Source organism: Nyctereutes procyonoides, unplaced genomic scaffold (genome assembly GCF_905146905.1).
Source record: "Nyctereutes procyonoides isolate TBG_1078 unplaced genomic scaffold, NYPRO_anot_genome, whole genome shotgun sequence".
Lineage (NCBI taxonomy): Eukaryota > Metazoa > Chordata > Mammalia > Carnivora > Canidae > Nyctereutes > Nyctereutes procyonoides.
The window spans coordinates 12,433,127-12,456,061 of record NW_026575148.1 but is presented as its reverse complement, the minus strand read 5'-3'; the positions used below and the strand labels follow the sequence as shown (position 1 = coordinate 12,456,061).

General features: G+C 34.5%; 1 protein-coding gene across 1 annotated transcript in view; it reads left to right on the top strand.

The window, feature by feature from the left end:
* Window positions 1-22,935, top strand: part of SLCO6A1 (solute carrier organic anion transporter family member 6A1) — a 101,654-nt gene that overhangs the window by 17,287 nt on the left and 61,432 nt on the right. The window contains exons 4-7 of the mRNA XM_055312801.1: window positions 44-140; window positions 4,297-4,418; window positions 5,238-5,347; window positions 17,717-17,861. Coding sequence (XP_055168776.1) covers window positions 44-140; window positions 4,297-4,418; window positions 5,238-5,347; window positions 17,717-17,861 — 474 coding nt within the window. The remainder of the gene's footprint in view (window positions 1-43; window positions 141-4,296; window positions 4,419-5,237; window positions 5,348-17,716; window positions 17,862-22,935) is intronic.

The window sequence follows — 22,935 nt, the reverse complement described above, 5'->3', positions numbered from 1 at the left end:
ACTAGCTTATGTAGTTGTTTTATAATCAGTATTCATTTTACAGGCTTAATTGAATCTTCAGTAGTGCTTGGATATTCTTTGAGTTATGTGATAGTAGCACTCCTTATTAAGGGCACTGAGAACAGTACTTTTGCATTTAGGTAAGCCATTTTATTTCCTTATCTGTTGTTGTTTACATTGTATAAAATATTTATTGGATAGATACTGTACCTATAAACATATATATTTAATTTTTAATAACCATACTTATAGGAAAAACATGTAAATGTGACTGATATGCACATGTGTGTACATGTAAATCTAGAATGTACACTTTGATCTTTACTGTTCGAAATATAATTTTAAAAACACTGTAATGACAACCTTATTACTAATTCTGCATATATGTTTTTGAAAAATTTTGTGGAGAAAACATATGACTTAAAATTTACATCTTAATCACCTTTAAGTGTATAGCACAGGAGTGTTAACCATGTGTACATTGTTGTGCAACAGATTGCTAGAAATTTTTCATCTTGCAAAACTAAGCTCTATATTCATCACACAATAAATTCCATTTATCTGCTTCTTTTCAACCTCTGAAAACCACCATTCTGCTTTCTATGACTCTATTTTATTTATATTTATTTATATGAGGTCTATTTTATGACCTCATATAAGCAGAATCATGCAGTTTGTCTTTTTATAACTGGCTTATTTCACTTAGCATAATGTCCTTAAGGTTAATCCACATTGTAGCATATGCTAGTATTTTCTTCCTTTTTAAGGCTAAATAATATGCCATTGCATGTATATACTTCTTTATTCATTTATCTATGTGCATTTAACTTTTGTCCACCCCTTGGACATAACATGTCCACCCCTTGTCTAGTGTGAATAATAATACAATTAACATGGGTGAGCAAATATTTTTTTTGAAATTCTATTTTCAGGGATGCCAGGGTGGCTCAGTTGGTTAAGTGTCTGCCTTTGACTCAGGTCATGATCCCTGTGTCCTGGGATCTAGTCCCACATCGGGCTCCCTGCTTGGTGTGGAGCCTGCTTCTCCCTCTCCTTCTTGCTTGTGCTCTCTCTTTTCAAATAAATAACAAATATCTGTCTATCTATCTATCAAAATAAATGTTGAATTGATATATTTTTAAATATGTTTATATAAATAAATAAATAAATAAATAAATATTTCCAATAAATAAATAATCTAAAAAAATTATATTTTCACTTCTTTGGGATATATACCCAGAAGTGGGATCATTAAATCATCTATTTTTGATACTTTTGAGGAAGTTCCATGCTAATTTCCATATATGGTTGCACCGTTTACAATCCTACTAGTAGTACACAAGGGTTCTAATTTCTCAACATCTTTGCCAACACTTGTTATTTTCTTTCTTCTTCTTCCTCTTCCCCACCTCTTCTATCTTCTTTCTTCTTCTCTTTCTCTTTCTTCTTCTTTTTTTAAATAGGCATCCTGACAGTTATAAAGTGATAGCTTCATTGTGGTTTTGGTTTTCATTTCACTGATGATCAGTGATGTTGAGCACCTTTTCATTTACTTTTGCCTATTCGTATGTCTTCTTTGGGTAAAAGTCTAAACATTTAGTTTATAACATCTACATATAGTGCTTCTTCTAGCAACAGCATTCAAAGACACAGATGCCATATTCATCCCTGTGGTTTCTCATACAGTATTGCCTCTGACTAGGGAGCATCTGATAAGACAATAAAGAGTGACAGTATGACAACTATAGATTCTCTGTCCCCTATTATCCAGAAATAGCTGACTTGATAGAATGATGTCATGACTTGGTTCTTTATTTAGGGTCATATCGTCTTCAGAGATAATTTTACTCATTCCTTTCTGATTTGAATGCCTTTATTCTTTTTCTTGCCTAATTGATCAGGCGAGTATATCTACTGCTGTCTCGACTAAAAGTAGGCATCTTTGCCTTGCTCCTGATCTTACTTTGTCATATATGGTCTTTATTATGTTGATGTATATTCCCTATAAACTTAATTTGTTGTGAGTTTTTATTCTTTTGGCAAATGATATTTCTACATGATCAAATGATTTTTATCTTTTATGCTTATGTGGTGTATCACATTGATTGATATGCAGATATTGAACCATCTTGTGTGCTTGGAATAAATCCCTCTTGATTGTGGTTTATGATCCTTTTAATGTATTGTTAAAATTGGTTTCCTAATATTTTGTTGAGGATTTTTGCTCATCAGGGATATTGGCTTGTACTTTTCTTATAATATCCTTGTCTGGTTTTAGTTGTGCACTTAAATGCAATGTCCAGTTTCCATTTATTTTTTAATATGACAAATGAATCAAGCTTATGTTTTTCCCCTCAAAGGGATATCTCATTGTACTGATGACACTTATGGATCAATCCATTTTTTAAAATTAATTTATGTTTTACTGAAATTATACATTGTCTATATCATAAATTTCTTATATACATAGATTTCCTTCTTATATCTTGTCTCTCTAATCTGTTGTCTGATCTCTCTATTCTCATTCCATTACTACAATTTTTAAATAAGTACACCTTTCCATATGATTGTAGCATTGATTGGAGAAATCCTTCCTCAAAATGATTTACCAAAGAGCAGAGGTTATTTGTACAACATTACTCTTTCAGATAAATATAATAATCTCAGGTTATAATTAAAACATTCTGATTTGAAATACTTGAATTTAATGTATCAAGTTGGGAATAATTGTCATCTTTCTATGCAAGAATATGGTATATGTTGCTCTGTGTTCTCTCTTCTTCTTTTATGCCCTTCAAAAAAAGTTTTATAATTTTCTTTATTGGAACTATTCCATTAAGCTTATTCCTAGTAATTTAAAGTTCTTTGTTAGTATTGTGCATGGAATCTTTATATTATTACACTTCCTAATTATTTCTAGTAGGAGGAGAATCTATTGGTAATAGGGCACCCTATTAAATTCTTTGCTTGCTCTTTGTTTTTTCTTTGTTCTTTGCTTACACTTTTAGTTTATTTTCCTCATTCTTCTTGGTTATCAATTATTTACACCTATGTAACAATCATATGTAGCATAATGCATATGGTTATAGTACTTAACTGGATTCAGAAACAAAGAGAGAAAAGAAAATTTCTAAATATTATAATCAGTGAGGAAACACATAACCCTAGTGACAATCTAGAGTTGAAACTCCTTGTGCATAGCGTGTCCAGATATATATACCTATTGGATAATGGAACTCAAGATTGCAACCTTGTAGCATTGAAAGTTAGAACTAGTATCCCTAAGTAATGTAGCAATGGCTGAGGAGTTGTCTCATAAATGAATAAAACTGGGAATATTCTCCACCTTCTATGAAAGGCAAGGTCTATATGCAAGCCCCTCATCAGGTCTCTGTTGACAACAGAATTGCCTGTGAGAAACCAGTACCTTCAAAACTGTGGTTCTTGAGTATGTGGATATTTTCCCACAACAGGTGGTTGGACAAGGTCTTACATGCCTGTGGAACTAAAGACAGTGGTAACTATATGGTAATGAACTCTCTCAAATCTTCTCCCTAAATGATACAAAGTAACTTCACAACTATGGAAACTTTTCCAAGATAATGACCTTAACATGACTAAAGACAAAGAATGTTGAAACTGCAAAATGAACAGTGAGTAAAAAGAGAAAATCAACAAATCCAGCACAGGATCCTTCACATTCCTATCCCACTCCATTCACTGCAAAAGTCTGCAAAGACAGACCAAGGAAAACTACAGCGAAGATGGAAGACAAAGCCTAACAAAGGGTCCTATGGGTCATTAGGTGGTCACTAGAAGGGTGATTAATTAACACTCCATCTGAGTTGAGCCAGAGAAGGAACTATAAGAAAGAGATATCCAAACATAGGTGATTTAAAGAGTCAGATGCCAGATAAAGTGTTGGTTGTGCATCTTAAAGGACCAGAGTCACCCTAAAAGGTGTGCACGATTTAAAGGAGCAAAAATGATTTTAAAAAATAGGTGAGGTTTAAACAGGTAGTCTTCCAAATACATGGCTTCTGCTGGAGAAAAAAAAATAAGAAGAACAAACGATTACTTTTGCTACCTGAGTAGACGTGGGAAAAGAAAGAAAAGGGAAAAATTTAGAATCCTGCAGGATAAAAGAAAACTATGTAATTGGAGGACTTACAATCAGCAAAACAAACAATAGGGACAAATTAACAGAAAATGCTTCTCTCTGTCTTTCTCTCTGATTATGGTTTTATTTGTAATGGAATACACAAAGTTGAAATTTTTAATTTTTCTCTGTTAAAGCGGTGAAGACACTGATGGTGATCAAAGATGGATGCAGAAATGGTGGATTTATTTTGGTTTGGTCTCACTTATTGCATGGTCTACATTAATACCATTGTCATGCTTTCCACACAGTATACGAGGTGACTATAAAAATATAATTCATTAAATTAAAAGATGATAGATTCCTTGTCCTCACCCCCATCTCCCATTGTCAGAATATGGCTGAACTACATTTATTTTTGTCATGGAGATATGGGGACATATGCTAATGTTATTTGAATAAATGAAGCTGCATGTGGCCAAATACTTTATATGCCAGGCTTTCATTAGTAGGTATCTTTGCTTCTTGTCATTTTTTAAGTGCTAGAGTTCATAAGTTTTCTTTAAAATGAAGCATGTTTAAATCTATTTACCTAGCATTATTTAATACATGTACTTTCTGAAAGAATTATTGTAAGATAAAATAATAACTATTAAAATTCTTTTGGAAACACTAAAAAATTAACATGCAACCTTAGAGAAATCAAACACTCTCCTAATGGCAGTACATTTTACTGGCACAGCATATTTTTAGCAGTGTTAAAGATTAGTCTTTTACATTTTAGGGCTTTGCTGTCAAATACTAGTCACTTGCAGCATGTGGATATTTCAATTTCAAATTAAATGAAAATTAGAAACACTTAGTCATAGGAGCTACATTTCTAGTATTTAATAGCCACATATAACTCATGGTTACAATATGAGACAGTACAGATATGGACAATTTTCATTATCATGGAATGTTCTTTTTGACAGCACTGTTTTGGGAGAATGTGCTTAATTAGACTGGCTTTAGTTTGTTTACAAATAGCTCACTTGTCATTTAAAGAAAAATTGGGTTTATTAAGATATGTGCATATGTTTGTATATATGTTTTAATTATTTAAACATATAAGATTTTTTTACTTGTTATCATGTAGGTACAGCAAAGATAAAAGCTGAGAAGCGTAAACAGCCTAATCCATTCAAATTAAAAATTAAAGATCAGGAATTTGGAACCAGTCTCAAAGATTTATTTTCTACTATTTGGGTAAAGTAATATTTTACATGAACAAGCCAAATAAGTTGACCTATATACTTTTCTAACAATGGATTTAAGAAAATAACCATAAAGTGTCCAACTTAAATCTGAGAGGGATTAAAAACAATCTGAGGGGGATTTTTGAAGTCTTAATTAACTTATTCATTTTATATATAATGGGAAATAGGACCCATCCTTACCTAAGTGGCATTTCCAGAAACAGGTTAATGTCAGAGGATGGTACTAGTGTCTTCCTTCTATTTCTTTTAGTTTTACTTTGTGTTTGTTCTTTCCCTGAAGAAATAAATAAGACATTTAATGAGAAGGCTTACAGGTGTTAACATCTTTTTATTATGCTTAAATGATTTAGCAGAGAACTCTAGAAGTTAACAAATATTCTCGCAAACATCATATTTTATGGAAACTCTCTCAATATCAAATGGAGAAGAATTCTTTGCTCCTCTAAGTGAGAAACATGGCCTACAATAAAGACATAGTGGGATTAAAAAATTCAACTATTTAATTTTTTTAAGATTGTATTTATTTATTAGATAGAGAAAGTGGGGGTGGGGTGGGAGCAGAGGGGGAGAAGTAGAAAGAGGAAGGGAGAAGGAAAGAATCTCAAACCTATTCCTTGCTTAGCATGGAACTAGACATAAGGTTCAATCCCATGACCCTAAGATCATGACCTAAGCTGAAAACAAGAGTCAAAAGCTCAACCAACTGAGCCTTCCAGGTGCCCTAAAAAAACCTCCAGCTCCTAAGTGATTCTATATTCAATTTGCTTTCTCTTATCCTTTTCCTGTACCTTGTGGGCAGAACTGTATTGAAGATATAATACTAACACCTGTGCCTTTATGGAGCTATGTTCTTGTGTGGATCTCAGGTCTTAAAAAGTGCAGAGATTAAAAAAAAAACCTGATTAACAATTGTGTAGAGAAAATTCCATGTAAAATGTAGTTTAGATATGGGGTAAAAGCAAGCATCACTGAACAGAGAGCATTTAAATGGAAAACCCTAAAGCAAAAGAAGGAATTATCCATTTGATGAATGGTCATGAAGAAAATTCTGGGCATAAGAGACACATGCGGAAACATCTTGAGGCAGTGAACTTTTGGGTATGTTCAGTTTAGAGAAGACTTGTGCGTTTTGAGCAAAGTTGCTTGGAGAGGAGAGTGAAGGAACACTTGGTTGGAAACACAAGCGAAGGCTAGCTCATGAAGGTCCTTGTGGGACGTGGTAAGAACTTTAGAGTTTGTTTTGAATTCAATAGGAAGTCAATCTAAATAATAAAATTATGTTTTAAGAACTTTAAAACATGACTTTGTGTAAAAAATGCATTAGAGTAGGGTAAGAATTGAAAAGGCAGTATGATTTGGGTGTTGTTACAGGAAGTTTTCTCTGGGTATTATAAATAGTTATTTTTTTATTCAGCTGCAGTATATGAGACCAAGTTGCAAGAACCAATTAAAGAATTACTTGGCATTTATAAAGTTCAGGGCTATGGACAATGATTTTTCCTAGAAGGAAAAAGTAAACCTTTCACATGGCAACATTATTTGAGCTTCTGGAGCCTTAAAAAAGAAAGAAAATAAATTAAAACCTAAGACGTGGGGAAGCAAATGTTCTAAAGTCTATACATAGATATATAATATTAAGAACCACTAGAAAGCTTATGTATCTACACTCTTGACTTTAACAATTAGCAGGCTGAGTTCAGAAAGAAAAGAGAGGGATAATGGGACATACATTAGGGAACCTTCTAGATTAGAAAAATTCCCACTGTTTGCCTTGTTTCATGGCTTAGCATCTGCCAAAGCTGAATTTCTCAGTAAAGTACATCTACTGAGCCATGTTGGTGAAATTATTTTATTTTACTTTATTTTATTTTTAATGTTGACAAAATTTAAGTTGAGCATGTCTTCTCTGATGATAAGGGAGTCAGCCTGTCTTTTCTACTATGTTGATGGTTACTTGTGAGTCAGTTTAGCAGTGCTATTAAAGAATTCATGCAAGGAAGAATGGAGTTGAGCTGTGAGTAATGGTTATAATCCCTCATCAAGGAAGGGCTAGAGATGCTATGACTTTCTGGGAATGAGTAGAAAGTGGAACTAAGGGTAAATTTATGCTTCTCTGTGGTAGATCTCACAGGCAGAAAAATTTTCTTTGTTAGGGTTTGTTACTTTTTGCCCAAGCCCAAAAGTGAGACTATGTGCTAGAGACTGGCCACCCAAGACTAGCTTCCTTTTTTTCTTTGGTAAAAAGTCTTATTATTTATTTATTTATTTATTTATTTATTTATTTATTTATTTATTTATTTATTTATGATAGTCACACAGAGAGAGAGAGGAGAGAGAGAGGCTGAGACACAGGCAGAGGGAGAAGCAGGCTCCATGCACCGGGAACCAGATGTGGGATTCGATCCCGGGTCTCCAGGATCACGCCCTGGGCCAAAGGCAGGCGCCAAACCGCTGCGCCACCCAGGGATCCCTCTTTGGTAAAAAAGTTTTAAAGAGAGCAAGCTCTAGCCTTCTCTTTGTGCTCTGTGGTTATCCAAGGGGTAAAAGGCTAATGATGCATCAGCTCCCTCTCTCTATCCATAGATTCTGATCTGTTAGCAGGCCTAACTGTGAGTAGGCCTACCCATCAGGGACATTATATAGCTCTCCCTACAGATGATACCTTATGCAAACTTCTAGATTTCTTTGATTCTGAGACATACTTTTTTTCTTCACATTTTAACATCTTTAAACTTGGGTTGGTATTAATTTGATGGAGTCTTGAAATAACTGTAAAGGAGGATGTAATTATGACATAGTAGATAATGCCTGAGTATGGGTAAACTTGGTCATGGCTGTTCATATTATGATTACTTTACATTACATACTTTAGTGGTGCTGTCCCTATTGAGTGAGATTGCTGGGTTAATTTTTCAAAAAAGATGAATGCAGTATTCAAGCATGGGATTATATTGTTTTTATATATGTATAATATAAATAAATACATATATGCAAATATTTGATGTTGAAGGAATGACCAGTAGTTCACATTTTCTTGTAAAGTAACATCCAGGCATTTTATGAAACTTAAGTAAAGGAGTCCCACAAGTAGAGATAGCTTTAAGATACCTACCACATGTTAAGGTGTACAGCTGAGTCAGGAAAAATTGGCAAGTCCTTCTTAATAGATATAATGTATTTCAAAAGCTGGTGAGACTAATACCTACATAGTATAGGACTTTCCTTAGAGCATTATCTCATTATGTCAGTTCCAGTGTTTTTTTTTTCTTAGTGGTACATAAAATAATGGTGTTTCTTATTGTTGATTGTATTTTATATTAAACGAAATAATGGTGTTTTAGCCTGTCTGAGCTCACTTTCTTCAAATAAGAAATTGGTACAGTAATGGTATCTTCCTCATGGGAATGTAGGGTGTATAGATTACTGCATATCCCATAGTAAAAACTCAATAAATACATAATTAATATGAATACCTACTTGAGAGATATTTCTACTTTTAGATTAGGGAGGGAAAGCATATAAAAAATTCATAAGCTTTTCCTTTTATCTTGATAAGACGAGTGGGTTATCAACTAGAAGATGAATTTAAAAGACTAGTGTGAAGAATTTGATTGAATAAAGAAAGATCTATTGTCTTCCTATACTACTAACTTTATAGTTCAGTACCTCCTGGTTCATGACACTTAATTGATATTGTTTGTTTGAGGTTCAATGTCTAGTTCACAAACTCCTGATGTAAGGACTGACATAAAATCATTCCAACAAGCAAATTATTCCAGTCAGTAAAATTATCACCATCATTATAAGACTTGCTGACTAATAGCTAGTTAAAAAACACATCTCCTGATCTTTTAAGCACAGATTTTTTTTAAAGAGTCTTCTTGTCATCAATTTTATTAAAAAGAGCCAGAGAAGTAGCTGTTTTTAGAATGTTATTCTCTCTACTGTTACCATATTTCTTTCTGGTCCTTATTTATATATTTTAGAAAATTCATCAATTAAGGAAAGAAAAGAGTTTTACTCAAATGTCAGTAAAGATAATTTTAATTCTAAAATAGGTAAGATGGAAATAAAGAAAAGATAAAAAGCCAGAACGGAAACAAAATATTTAACATATTTGTAAAGTTATACTATCATTTGCAAAAATTCTAACAAGATATTAGCAAATCCAATCCAATAGTACATTAAAAGAATTATTCATTGCAATTGAGTGAGATTTATTCCTGGACTGCAAGAGTGGTTCAATATCTGTAAAACAATCAACATGATATACTACATTAATCAAAAAAGTGATAAGAATCTATGATCCTCTCAATAGGTGCAGCAAAAGCATTTGACAAAATATAGCATCTATTCTTTATAAAAACCCTCAACAAAGTAGGTGTAGATAAAATATATCTCAACATTATAAAGGCCATATATGAAAGATTCACAACTAATATCATCTTCAATGGGGAAAAACTGAGAGCTTTTCCTGTATGGTTGGGAACAAGACAAGGATGTCTATTCTCACCCTTACTATTTAACATAGTACTGCAAGTTTTAGCCTCAGCAATCAGAAAACAAAAAGAAATGAAAGGCGTCCAAGTCAACAAGGAAGAAGTAAACTTTCACTATTTGTAGAGGATATGATACTTTATGCAGAAAACCCAAAAGACTCCACAAAAAATTGCTAGAACTGATACATGAATTCAGCAAATTTGCGGAATACAAAATTAGTATACAGAAATCTGCTGCGTTTCTATACACCAATAATGAAGCAGGAGAAAGAGAAATCAAGGAATCAGTCCCATTTACAATAGCATCAAAAACCATAAACTACCTGGAAATAAACCTAACCAAAGAGGTAAAAAATCTGTACTCTGTAAACTATAAAACATTGATGTAAGAAATCAAATTATTTATTTCCACAAATAAGTAGAAAAGCATTCTATGCTTATGGATTGGAAGAAAAAACACTAAAATGTCTATACTACCCAAAGCAATCTACATATTTAACATAATCCCCATCAAAATGCCAGCATTTAAAAAAATACTAGCATTTTTAACAGAACTAGAATATCCTAAAATATGTACAGAACAACAAAAGCCCCCAAATAACCAAAGCAAGTATTTTTCTTGAAAAAGTAAAAGCTAGAGATGTCACAGTTTTGGACTTCAAGCTATATTACAAAGCTGTAGTGATCAAGACAGTATGGTACTAGCACAAAAACAGACAACATAGGTCGGTGGAACAGAACAGAAAACCCCGAAATGGACCCACAACTATCTGGTCAACTAATCTTCAATAAAGCAGGAAAGAATATCCACTGGAGAAAAAAGACGGTCTCTTCAACAAATGGTGTTGGGAAAACTGGACAGCAGCATGCAGAAGAATGAAACTGGACCACTTTCTTACACCATACACAAAAATAAATTAAAAATGTATGAATGATTTAAAAATCTGAGACAGGAAACCGTCAAAATCCTAGAGGAGAACACAGGCAGCAACTCTTTGGCATTAATGTCCAGTAAGAAGTTATTAGTGACTTCTTACTGGACATATCACTAAAGGCAAGGAATACAAAAGCAGAAATGAACTATTGGGACTTCATCAAGATAAAAAGCTTCTGCACAGCAAAGGAAACAAAATTAGAAGGCAATCTATAGAATGGGAGAAGATATTTGCAAATGATATATCTAATAAAGGGTTAATATCCAAAATCTATAAAGAATGTATCAAACTCAACAACCAAAACTCAAATAATCCAGTTAAGAAATGGGCAGAAGACATGAATAGATATTTTTTTTCCCCAAAGAAGACATCCAGATGGCTAACAGACACATGAAAAGATGCTCAACATCTCTCATCATCAGGAAAATACTAATCAAAACCATGATGAGATACCACCTCACACCTGTCTGAGTGGCTGAAATTAACAACACAAGAAATACCAGTTATTGGTGAGGATGCAGAGAAAGAGGAACCCTCTTGCACACTATTGGTGGGAATGCAAACTAGTGCAGCCACTGTGGAAGACAGTATGGAGGCTCCTCAAAAAGTTGAAAATAGAGGAATCTGGGTGGCTCATTTGGTTAAGCATCCAACTCTTGATTTCGGCTCAGGTCATGAGTCAAGTCCCTCTTCAGTCTCCCTGCTCAGCGGGGAGTCACTTGTCTCCCTCTCCCTTTCCCTCTGCTCACCTCTCTCCCTCAAATAAATAAGTAAATAAATCTTCTTTAAAAAGTTAAAAATATAACTACACTAAAATTCAGCAATTGCACTCTTGGGTATTACCCAAAGGGGACACAAAAATATAGATTCAAAGTGGTGCATGCACCCCAGTGTTTTTAGCAGCATAATCACCAATAACCAAAATATGGAAAAGAAGTCAAATGTCCATCTACTGGTGAATGGATAAAGAAGATGATGTGTATGCACACACTGAAATATTCTCAGCCATCAAAAACAACGTCTTGCCATTTGCAATGATGTGGATGGAGCTACAGTGTATCATGCTTAGTGAAATAAGTCAGAGAAAGACAAAAACCATATGTGGAGTTTAAGAAACAAAATAGATGAACATATGGGAAGGGGGAAAAAAGACAAGGAAACAAATCATAAGAGACTGTTAGTGATAAGAACAGGATTGATGAAGGAAGGTGGGTGGGTGATCGGCTAGATGGAGAGTGGGGTTAAGGAGGGCACTTGTTATGATGAGCACTGGGTGTTGTATATAAGTGATGAATCACCAAATTCTATTCCTGAACCAATATTGCACTATATTTTAACTAACTAGACTTTAAATAAAAATTTGAAGAAAAAAATAAACAAGTAAAAAATAAGTTATAAAATCCATGAGGCAAAAAGTTATAAATGTCTATGGGTTTAAACTAAGAATAGAAAGTAGAACAATGAATAACTATAGCTATCAGAATATAATCGATTAGAAGTATATTTTAAAAGAGTAAAAATAGAAAGCTTGGGAGTTAGGGAAATAAATTAGGGAAAAGAAAAAAAACAATGAAATTAGCACTGGCTAGAAGCAGATAAGGAATAAAATTTTATAAGAGAAAACTGTTTTTAAATGTATGGATCAGAGAGATGAACACTTTTACCTTGTTTTTCTTCATCTCCTGCCTTAAGTCTCATACCTTATCAGTGGGGAAGACATTTATATACTAGAATTCCAGTGAACAAAGAAGTGTCAGTGACTATTTTGATATGAAAGAACTTTTTGAACTACAGAACTTGGTTCTGTAGAACCAAGTGAATATAAAACATTATTTGTTGCCTGTGTGGTTAGAAATGGATGACAGAGTACATAAAAGAAGGCTAGTGTCCACATTATTTAGATATTACACTCTGGGTGGTCAAAATATTGAATGTTCTTTGAAAGCAGGTAAATTGCTATCATAGAAACTAGAATCAATCAATGTACATTTGACACAAGTAACAGGATTCTTTAAAAAATATATTTATCATTTGTATTTATATCTGGATGACGTGTACTAGTTTCAGTCTCTGAATTGTCTCCTAGTTTTGGTGGAATAAATTGGTATTTGTAGAAGCAGAGTAAGTGAGGTTTCAGGATAGATGGCTCAAACATTTTTCAGCTTGAACAAGCAACATTTTCTCGGTGAGGTCTTTTATTCTTCTTGACAGATTTAATGAAGATAACCATTACTTATTTTCTGTGGCTAATTATACATGTTCTTCATGAGGAACCAAGACCAGAGAAAGGGAGAAGTTAAATGATCAAGTAAAACACTTGGGAAATTCAAAGGAGCTTATTGGTCTCCTCTTCAACTTATATTTTCCTCCTATTTGTCTATAGACACTAAGGCCTTTTACTGGCAAGGTCATTGTCTCCTGTTATGCTACCTTGCTTAGAGTAGGAAGTAGATGGATGCTTCTACCACATAAAAGAAAAAGTTCTGCAATTAATTGGGACACTACACATCCCATATTCAATGAACCTTGGTTCATGCAATAGGTCCCTTATTAACATTTGTTTCCTGCTGCTACTCGAGACCTGTCCTGAATCTTAGTCTACTTGTCTGTGTTCACTAGATAATTTACTTTATATTTTGCTGATATTTGCTGATCCTGTTCTTATTTCACACTCATACTAAGTAAGTACCTGCAGGAGTACTAGTCTGGTTTGAAACCATACCTCCCAGACCACCACGAGCCTCCTCTGGTGTGTCCAAAGATCTTGGTTTTAGACAAACCCTGTGATTGACTAGGGCTGAGAGCCACAGTGCTACACGCTGTTGCTTAAATTTATCTGCTACTGTGAAGACCTAATTTGAGTTCTCCTTTTGTACATTTACACCTATCATAATTCAACCTACCATAATTCAGCCTGATTTTATTACATGAAATCCCTTAAGAAAAAAATAGATTTTTTTTTAAAGAAGAGAGCCTGGACATTTTATTGGAAAGGTCTGTTGTATTCTGAGTGTTATGGTTACAGTTTCTTTTAAAAAATATTTATTTATTCACGAGAGACACACAGAGAGAGGCAGACACAGGCAGAGGGAGAAACAAGCTCCATATGGGGATCCCAAAGCTGAACTCATTCCTGGGACCTCAGGGTCACACCTTGAGCCTCAACCACTGAGCCACCCAGGTGTCCCTATAGTTTCTTTCTGAATAAAGTGCCTAGAAGTGGTTCCTTATGCATTAGTTGCCATGCTCTATGGGATGTAGTTCAACTGTCATACTTAAAACTAGGTCTGGGATCAGCACTTGAACCCAGATAGTAACTCTTAGATTTCCCAAAAACCTCTTAAATAGCTTGAGAAAATACCCAATAGGAACACTTGTTAAAAACTGACTTGATAATTTCTCTTTCTTGGGAGAGTATAAATAGGAGAAAGTCTGGGAAACTCAAACAATACAGCCTTAATAAACTGACATAGAACGAATGTGCAAAGGCTGTTGAGAAAGAGGAGCAAATGGAGAGACAATGTAGTCAGAGGCCATAATAGACGTAGATATAGACACAACAAGCTGATAGAAAGAAGCCGAATATCTGGACCTTTGAAACAGTTAAGAGAAAGCAGTGGAATGCTCACTAGGGAGCAGACACCAAAGCTGCCATTTGATTCTGAATCATGTTCTGTTTCTTTATGAGTGCTGAATTATTCAGCTACTTGGAAAATGTTTTTGGGTTTCTTACTTTACTGAGTAACATCAACTGGATTAACCTTTGAATCTATTCATTTTAATTCTAAAGAGTCCAAACACAAAAATTATCTAGTGCTGTGGTTCTCAGTGTGGCTCCCAGGCCATCATTATCATCATTATCATCATCATCATCATCATCATCATCATCATCACCTGGGAATTTGTTAAAAATTCAAATTCTCGAGCCCTACTCCAGACCTGCTAAATCAGAAACTCTGAAAGTAAGACCGGGCAGTCTGTGTTTTACACCCTTCAAATGATTCAAAGCACACTAGAGTTTGCAAACAACAAATCTGATGATCTAGCATGACCCTCTTATTTTATAAATTATGAAAATGATGTGTATGCCTTCCTAGGTACCTTCTATATGCCAGAAACCAAATTATTGCATATATTCCATTCTCATGATCACCTGGAGATACAGATATTATAATTTCTATATTACAGATGATGAACCAGTAATTTAAAGAGGACGAGTAAAGAAATAAAATGAGTAATTTTTCCAAAGACACATGTATCTTTGGATGTGCACACGGGCACATGCACACATACACATATAGGTGGCTTAATTGAGGTTAAGAATATAAAAATATCTCATGTGACTGACTCTAACATAATTACTTTGTCTACTATTATTAATACTGCCTAAAAAATAGGATATGTAGAGATGTGATTTACTAGTTGTTGTTCCAAAAATCAGTTGCAGAGAGGAGGGAAAAGCTAGGTTTTCTGTTCCTCATTCTGCCTGTTGTATCTAATACAGACTGCCATTTCATATAAAATCATGGTATAGACCAATGGGACAAAAGCTATAGACCTCAGCAACAGGTTTAATGCATATAAAATCTTGCTATATGATAGAGAAGGCTCTGCAGGGATAGCTGCTCAGTAAGTGTGAGGACAAATTTGATTCTCTCTATGGTGAAATGAAGTTGGGCCTCTCATACAAAGGTGATTTCTAGGTTAATGTAATGTGATTAGAAAAATGCCAGCACAGTTAATGCTAAACCAGGACAGAAATATCTTGTGACATAAAGGTAGGAAAGGTTAAACAAGTTTGCAAATGTGTAAAATATGAAGTAAAAATTAATGGGCTAGATTACAATGAAGATTTCTGTTCTGTGAAGGAATCTGCACACTATGTTAAAAGATGAGTAAGAGATCTCTTAGTCTAACAAGAGATTAGTATTTAGAATAAACAAGGAAGTCTTGAAAAATCTCTACAGGAATTTCAGGAAGCCTAATAAAAATACGAATAAGCAGTTCACACATAATAACTGACCTGAAATAGCTATGAATGACGTGAAGAAATGCTCAGTTGGATCTGAATTTAGAAAAGTGCCAAGCAAAGCATTGTGTGGTATGATTTTTACATCCATCAGCATGGCAAAATTTTAAAAGCCAGCTAATAATATCAAGGATTTGTGATTATGTGGGGGTTTACCAGATATCTATTGCTATGTGACAAACCATCCCCAAACCTAGTAGCTTAAAATAATAGAACACAATTTTGCTCATTAATCTGCAGTTTTGTCAGGGCTTGCTCTGCTCAGCTCTACTTGTCAACTAAAGTGAAGTCTGGAGAATAAAATAACCTGAAGGCTTGTTTACTCAAATACTAGCTTTTGAAACTGTCTGTTTGCTGGAATACCCATGCATGGCCTGGACTTCCATCTGGCCTGGACTTTCTTACAACATGCAGAAAGATTCTCAAAGCCAAAGTCCTGAGAGAGTGAGAATATACAGCAGGAGTCGTACTGTCGTTTTATGACCCAATGTCAGATGTCATGCAGCATCTCTTGCTTTGTTGCGACAGTCATAAAGGACTTTCCAAGGTCAATGCCTCCTGACAGGAGCATGGCAAAGTTCTGGAAGGGAATGTGGAATGGAAAATACTGCTTGTGATGAACTTTATAAAGTATAAGTTGCTCCATGAAGAATATGTAACTCTCCTACGTTATGGTCCGATTGTAAACTGATACATTTGGGGAAAAAAACCTAGTGAAATAGTGGAAGGAGGTATATAGTACATCCTAATGGCCCAGCAATCCTTGTATGGATATATAGTTCCAGAGACAGTTGACCCTAATCTGTAACGGTGCACGTACAGCGACGTTTAAGACGGCCTTGTTTGTAACAATGGGAGTTGAAGTGAGTCTGAGCATTTAACCCTGTGGGAGTTAGACAGCCCTGAGAAGATGAATTAGATCAATATAGAGAATTTGTTTAGATTTTTCAAAATGGTATTTAGGACTAGAAAAAAAATTAAATTAATTTAACAGTATATACAAACATAAAGCACCACTGAAATTTTCAAAGATATATAGGGATATAGGAAATAGAGAAAGCAGTTAAAAAGTTAATATTTTCATGTCAATTACTGTCATGTTAATTACTATGTATAGTGTAATAGTATAATAGGTAATAGTACAGCATCACTATACATCCTTGCTAAGGCTTCTGAATTAGTTAAAAAAAATTGACTAAAATGCAAAATGTAAATGACTTCACTCTATATGGAATTCCCAGGAGTAAAATGTTGTAGAATCTTAATAGTAATACTAGTGATTTTCCTTGAATGTTGCTTATCTTTGTTTTTTTATTTAGGTAAAAAGATTTATTAAGAAAAAAATAGATTAACTAAAGTAAAAGGACATTCTAGACACCTGGTTAATGATATCTTTTTTTTTCTTAAGTTTTCCAGAAAACTGCCAGACTCAAAAATAAAAATTATAGGTGGTATGGAGGTCAAATTACAAATAAAAATGGTTTTGTATTTTAAAGATTTTATTTATTTATTCATGAGAGACACAGAGGGAGAGAGAGGCAGAGACACAGGCAGAGGGAGAAGCAGGCTCCATGCAGGGAGCCCGACGTGGGACTTGATCCCAGGACTCCAGGATCACGCCCTGAGCCGAAGGCAGTGCTAAACTGCTGAGCCATCTGGGCTGCCCCTAAAAATGGTTCTAATACATGTCTTTAATAGTATTTTATATTGGTGAATTGCAAATTTTGGTTTTGATTTATATATCTATATCTATATCTATCTATATATATATGTGCATTTTCAGTTTAGATTGGGAGAGGTAAAAGTTTTGCTGATTGGTCATTACTATGTGAATGAAAAAAAAATCTCTTCTTTGCCTAACAAAATAATTTGTGTATAACTTATTTCTATTTCAGGTTCTGTTGAAGAGTCCACTATTTATATGCCTAGCTCTGACCAAAGCTTCAGAATCTTTAGTTTATATTGGAACTTCTGAATTTTTGCCTATATATATAGAAAATCAGTTTATATTAACACACTCTACAGCAACTAAAATTGCAGGTAGACCTTTCTGCTCATTGTACTTATTTTGAAGTTTTTCTGTAAAATTTTCTTGTATGCATCTATGAAATATTTCAAATAAGCATAAAGTAGGAGTGAGAGCATTTACTCAAGTTTTATTTTATTGTTATTTTAAAGTGATTTCATATATTAGTACTCATCACAATAAAATATACTCTTAATCCCCTTTATTTTACCGACTTCCCCACCTGCCTCCCCTCTGACAACCACCAGCTTATTATTTGTATTTAGAGTTGGGGTATTTGTCCCTTTTTTCTTTCTTTGTTTTGTTTCTCATATTCCACATATGAGTGAAATCATATGGTATTTATTTTCTCTGACTTATTTCACTCAGCATTGTACCCTCTAAGACCATCCATGCTGTTGTGAATGGCAAGATTAAGTTCTTTTTTATGGTTGAGTAATATTACATTGTCTATATATTCCACATTGTCTTTATCCATTCACCTATCAATGGACCCTTCAGCTACTTCTATGATTTGGCTTTGTAAATAATGCTGCAACAAACGTAGGGAGGCGTATTTCTCCTCCAAAATATTGTTGTTGTATTCTTTGGATAAATTCCTAGTAGTGGAATTACTTGACCATAAAGTAATTTTATTTTAAATTTTTTTCCACACTGTTTTCCACAGTGGTTGTACCAGTTTGTATTCCCACCAATGGGTGCACAAGTGTTCCTCTCTCTCCACATCTTTGCCAACCCTGTTTCTTCTGTTTTTGATGTTAGCCATTCTGACAGGTGTGGTGATACCTGATTGTGGTTTTGATTTGCATTTCCCTGATAATGAGTGATGTTGAATATCTTTTCATGTGTCTAAAATGTGTTTCTTGTAGGCAGCATATAAATGCTATTTATTTATTTGAGAGAGAGAGAGGTGGGGAGAGGGACTGAGGCAGAGAGAGAGAGGTGGGGAGAGGGACTGAGGCAGAGAGAGAAAGAGGGAGAAAAAGAGAGAGAGAGAGAGAGAGAGAGAGAGAGAGAGAGAGAGAATCTTTCAGGCTCCATGCCCTTCGTGGAAACTGACATGGGGCTTGATCATATGACCCTGAGATCATGACCTGAGTCCAAATAAAGAGTTGGATGCTTAACCAAATGAACCATCCAAGTGTCCGCCTTACCCTTGTTTTTTTTTTTTTTTAGAGAGAGACATACATTATTTTTAATTATTAATTAAACGTATAATTAATTATATGTTATTTTTAATTCATTCAGTCACCCTATGTCTTTTGATGGGAACATTTATACTATTGACATTTAAAGGAATTATCGACAGGTACTTATTTATTGCCATGAAGTTTATTGTTTTCTGTCTATTTTTGTAATTCTTCTCTGTTTCTTCTTCTCTTGTAATTAATGACTTTCTTTAGTGTAAAAAATGACTTTTTTTTTTAATCTTTGGATTGCTTTTACTTTATCTTTTATATGTCATTAGAGGTTTTTGGTTTGTGGTTACCATGAAGTTTATATATAATATCCTAAGTATGTGACAATCCATATTTGATTGATGGTTGCTTTAGTTTGAACGCATTGTAAAAACTTTCTATTTTCATTCTCTACCCTCCATGTTTTATATAGTGCTTTTGCATTTTTAAATTTTATGAAACCCTTAACTAATTTTTAGATGTAGTTGATTTTTACTACTTTTGTCCTTTAACCTTCATACAAGCTTTATTAGTGATCTACTAGCTTTACTATATATTTGCTTTTACCAGTGGAAATTTTCCTTTTATAATTTCTTCTAGCTATGGCTTTTTATTTTCCACTTAAAGAAGTCTTTTTAACCTTTCTTATAAGGCTGGTTTAATGGTGATGAATTCTTAACTTCTGTCTGGGAAATTCTTTTTCTCGCATCAATTCTGAATGATAATCTTTCTAGGTAGAGTATTCTTGGTTGTAGTTTTCTTCTTTCAGCACTTTGAATATTTAGGCTACTCCCTTAGGGACTATAAATTTTCTTACTGAAAAATCAGGAGATAACCTTACAGGGTTTCCCTTCTATGTAACTAGTTGCTTTATGTAACTATTTGTTTGGTATTTCTTTAAGCACTTATGAATTATGAATATGAATATCCCTATGGCCTGAATATACCATTTTCACTTGATGAGTAAGTAAGACTGGTCAAATAGTTGTGAATCTGATTTGGTGTATCCCAAAATGAGAGAATATCAGTCCACAGAGTCACAAAGCCTAGTTGCATCAGGGCTTCAGTTCTGACAAGAGGCTAGTAGTAAGCTAAGAGTTTTTCCAAATTAGCTGTTTTAGGGAGTCAGTGAACCCCAGGGAATGCTTCTGAACGGAGGCTGGCTCCCTCTTCCAGAGGCTCTAGTACACTAAATCATCAGTTATAGAGACTTGGAGCTCAAATGGGTCATTAGGTTTGTGTACCTCAAAGCAAGAAGTATGCCATAGCCTGTTGCTTGGCTTTAAACGTAGGTCCGGATTACACCCATTGTAGGTTAGCTGAGAGAAAAGACCACTGAAATAGAGTATCCATATGAGTCATCTACTCTCTGTAATACTCAAGAGTCCAAAGTTATGCCCTGCGACCTTGTGGTTGAGGGGAAGAAGGACAATAATTTGTCCCTAATTGCCAGAGCGGTTGAGCATTTTGAATCTGCGTTGTTCCCCCAAAACTTGATGAGCTGTCTTCTGGATTTTGTTGAGCTTTATCAGTCATCTTTGCTGATGAAGATACGGTTACACCAAAGTTGGAGCCTTTGAGGCTGAGACTTCTGACCTTCTATCCAACCAGATATTTATCTATCATTGAAAGCTTTTGGCATTGGTGGGTAATGTACTCACAATAAATCCTGACCTACCTCTTTGTAGTAGGAAATGTTAGGGGAGTTTAGGGAATACTGCAGATTTATTATTCGTGGCCTTATAGCGTGAGTGAGAATTGGTCTTTGTCTTTGGTTGCTAATGGGATCCAAAAGAAGGTTTTGACAATGTCCAAGACAACGTCTCAAAGTGCCATTCATGTGTGCCATAAATTTAGTTACTTCACAATATCTGGAACTTCAAGGGATATAGGAGCAACAACTAAATTGAATTGGTGGTTAATCTGTTAATCTTAATTCTCTGATAACCATTTTCGGTGGGCATAAGGTCTGTTGAATTGAGTTCTTGCTCAATTCTTACTCTCTTAAGAGCCCTGCTGCCTTTAAGTCCATAAGTAAGCCTGGGATTTTTCTTTCCCATCCTAGGATTCTATGTTACTTCTGTTAGGCAAGAAGAGACAGGGGCACAGTTTTGGGTATTTCAATTTATGTATTTCATCTTTACTTTGAAGTTTAGGAGCATGTATAGTACAAGTTTTAAGTGTAATTACCAATTATACCTTTTAGAATTGAACATACAATTGAAAGCTACATCATTAGTATATTGAAGCAACAGCAAAAGCACATTGAAATTGTCCAAATCCTCACATACAAGGTCACTTTGCCTCCTTTTCAGAGGCATTTTAAGAATCCAAAGTCTGTAGTGCCTCATCTATGATTTTACACAGGAAAATGTCTTTCTTAGGGTATCTTGCTGAGAGGCTGACAATGTTATAGCAAAACAACCCTGAGATGTTTTACTTTTGTCTTAGAATAGATCCAGGTTTGGCATAATAGACTGTAGGAGGAATCGAGCCCACAGACAGTCCATCTATGACCGGTTTGTTACAATGGGGCAGACCTGGGATTTTTATGGTTTCAGATCTCATATTTAAGCCCTTAATCCATTTTGAGTTTATTTTTGTATAGTATAAGGGAGTGGCCCAATTTCATATTTTTGCACATCCATGTCCAGTCTTCCCGACACCATTTGTTGAAGAGACTGTCATCTTTTTCCCATTGCATATTCTTTGCTACTTTGTTGAAGATTAATTATCCAAATAGTTTTGGGTTTATTTCTGGGTTTTCTATTCTCTTCTGGTCTATATATTGTTTTTTGTGCCAGTGCCATACTGTTTACAGCTTTCTTTTTTTTTAATTTTTATTTATTTATGATAGTCACAGAGAGAGAGAGAGAGAGGCAGAGACACAGGCAGAGGAAGAAGCAGGCTCCATGCACCGGGAGCCCGATGTGGGATTCGATCCCGGGTCTCCAGGATCGCGCCCTGGGCCAAAGGCAGGCGCCAAACCGCTGCGCCACCCAGGGATCCCTGTTTACAGCTTTCTAATGTAACTTGAAGTCTGGAATTGTGATACCTCCAATATTGCTTTTATTTTTTTAAGGTCACTTTGGCTATTTGGGATCTTTTATGGTTCCATACAAATTTTAGGATTGTTCATTCTAGCTCTGTGAAAATGCTGTTGGTATTTTGACAGGGATCGCTTTAGATATGTAGTTTGCTTTGGGTAATATGGACATTTTGACCATATTTGTTCTTCTTCCAATCCATGATCATGGGGTCTTTCCATTTCTTTGTGTCATCTTCAATTTCTTTCATCAATGTTTTATAGTTTTTAGACTACAGGTCTTTTACCTCTTTATTTAAACTTATTCCTAGGTATTTTATTATTTTTGGTGCAATTGGAATGGCAATTTATTTATTTATTTTATTTTATTAAGTTATTTTCTTAACTTCTCTTTATGCTGCTTTGTTATTTGTGTATAGAAATGCAACAGATTTCTGTAGATTGGTTTTATATATCACGACTACTGAATTTATCAGTTCCAATAATTTTTTGGTAGAGTCTTTAGGGTTTTCTATATATAGTATTATGTCATCTGCACATAGGAAAATTTTTACCTCTTCCTCACCAATTTGGATGCCTTTTATTTCTTTTTGTTGTCTGATTACTATGACTGGGACTTCCAATACTATATTGAATAAAAGTGGTGAAAGTGGGTATCCATGTCTTATTCCTGATCTTGGGGGAAAAACTCTCAGTTTTTCCCCATTGCAGGTGATGTTAGCCATGAGTTTTTCATTTAAGGCTGTTATTATGTTGAGATATGTTCACTCTAAATCTACATTGTTGAGGGCTTTTATCATGAATGGATGTTGTACTTTGTCAAATACTTTTTCTTCATTTATTGAAATGATCATACGGTTTTTT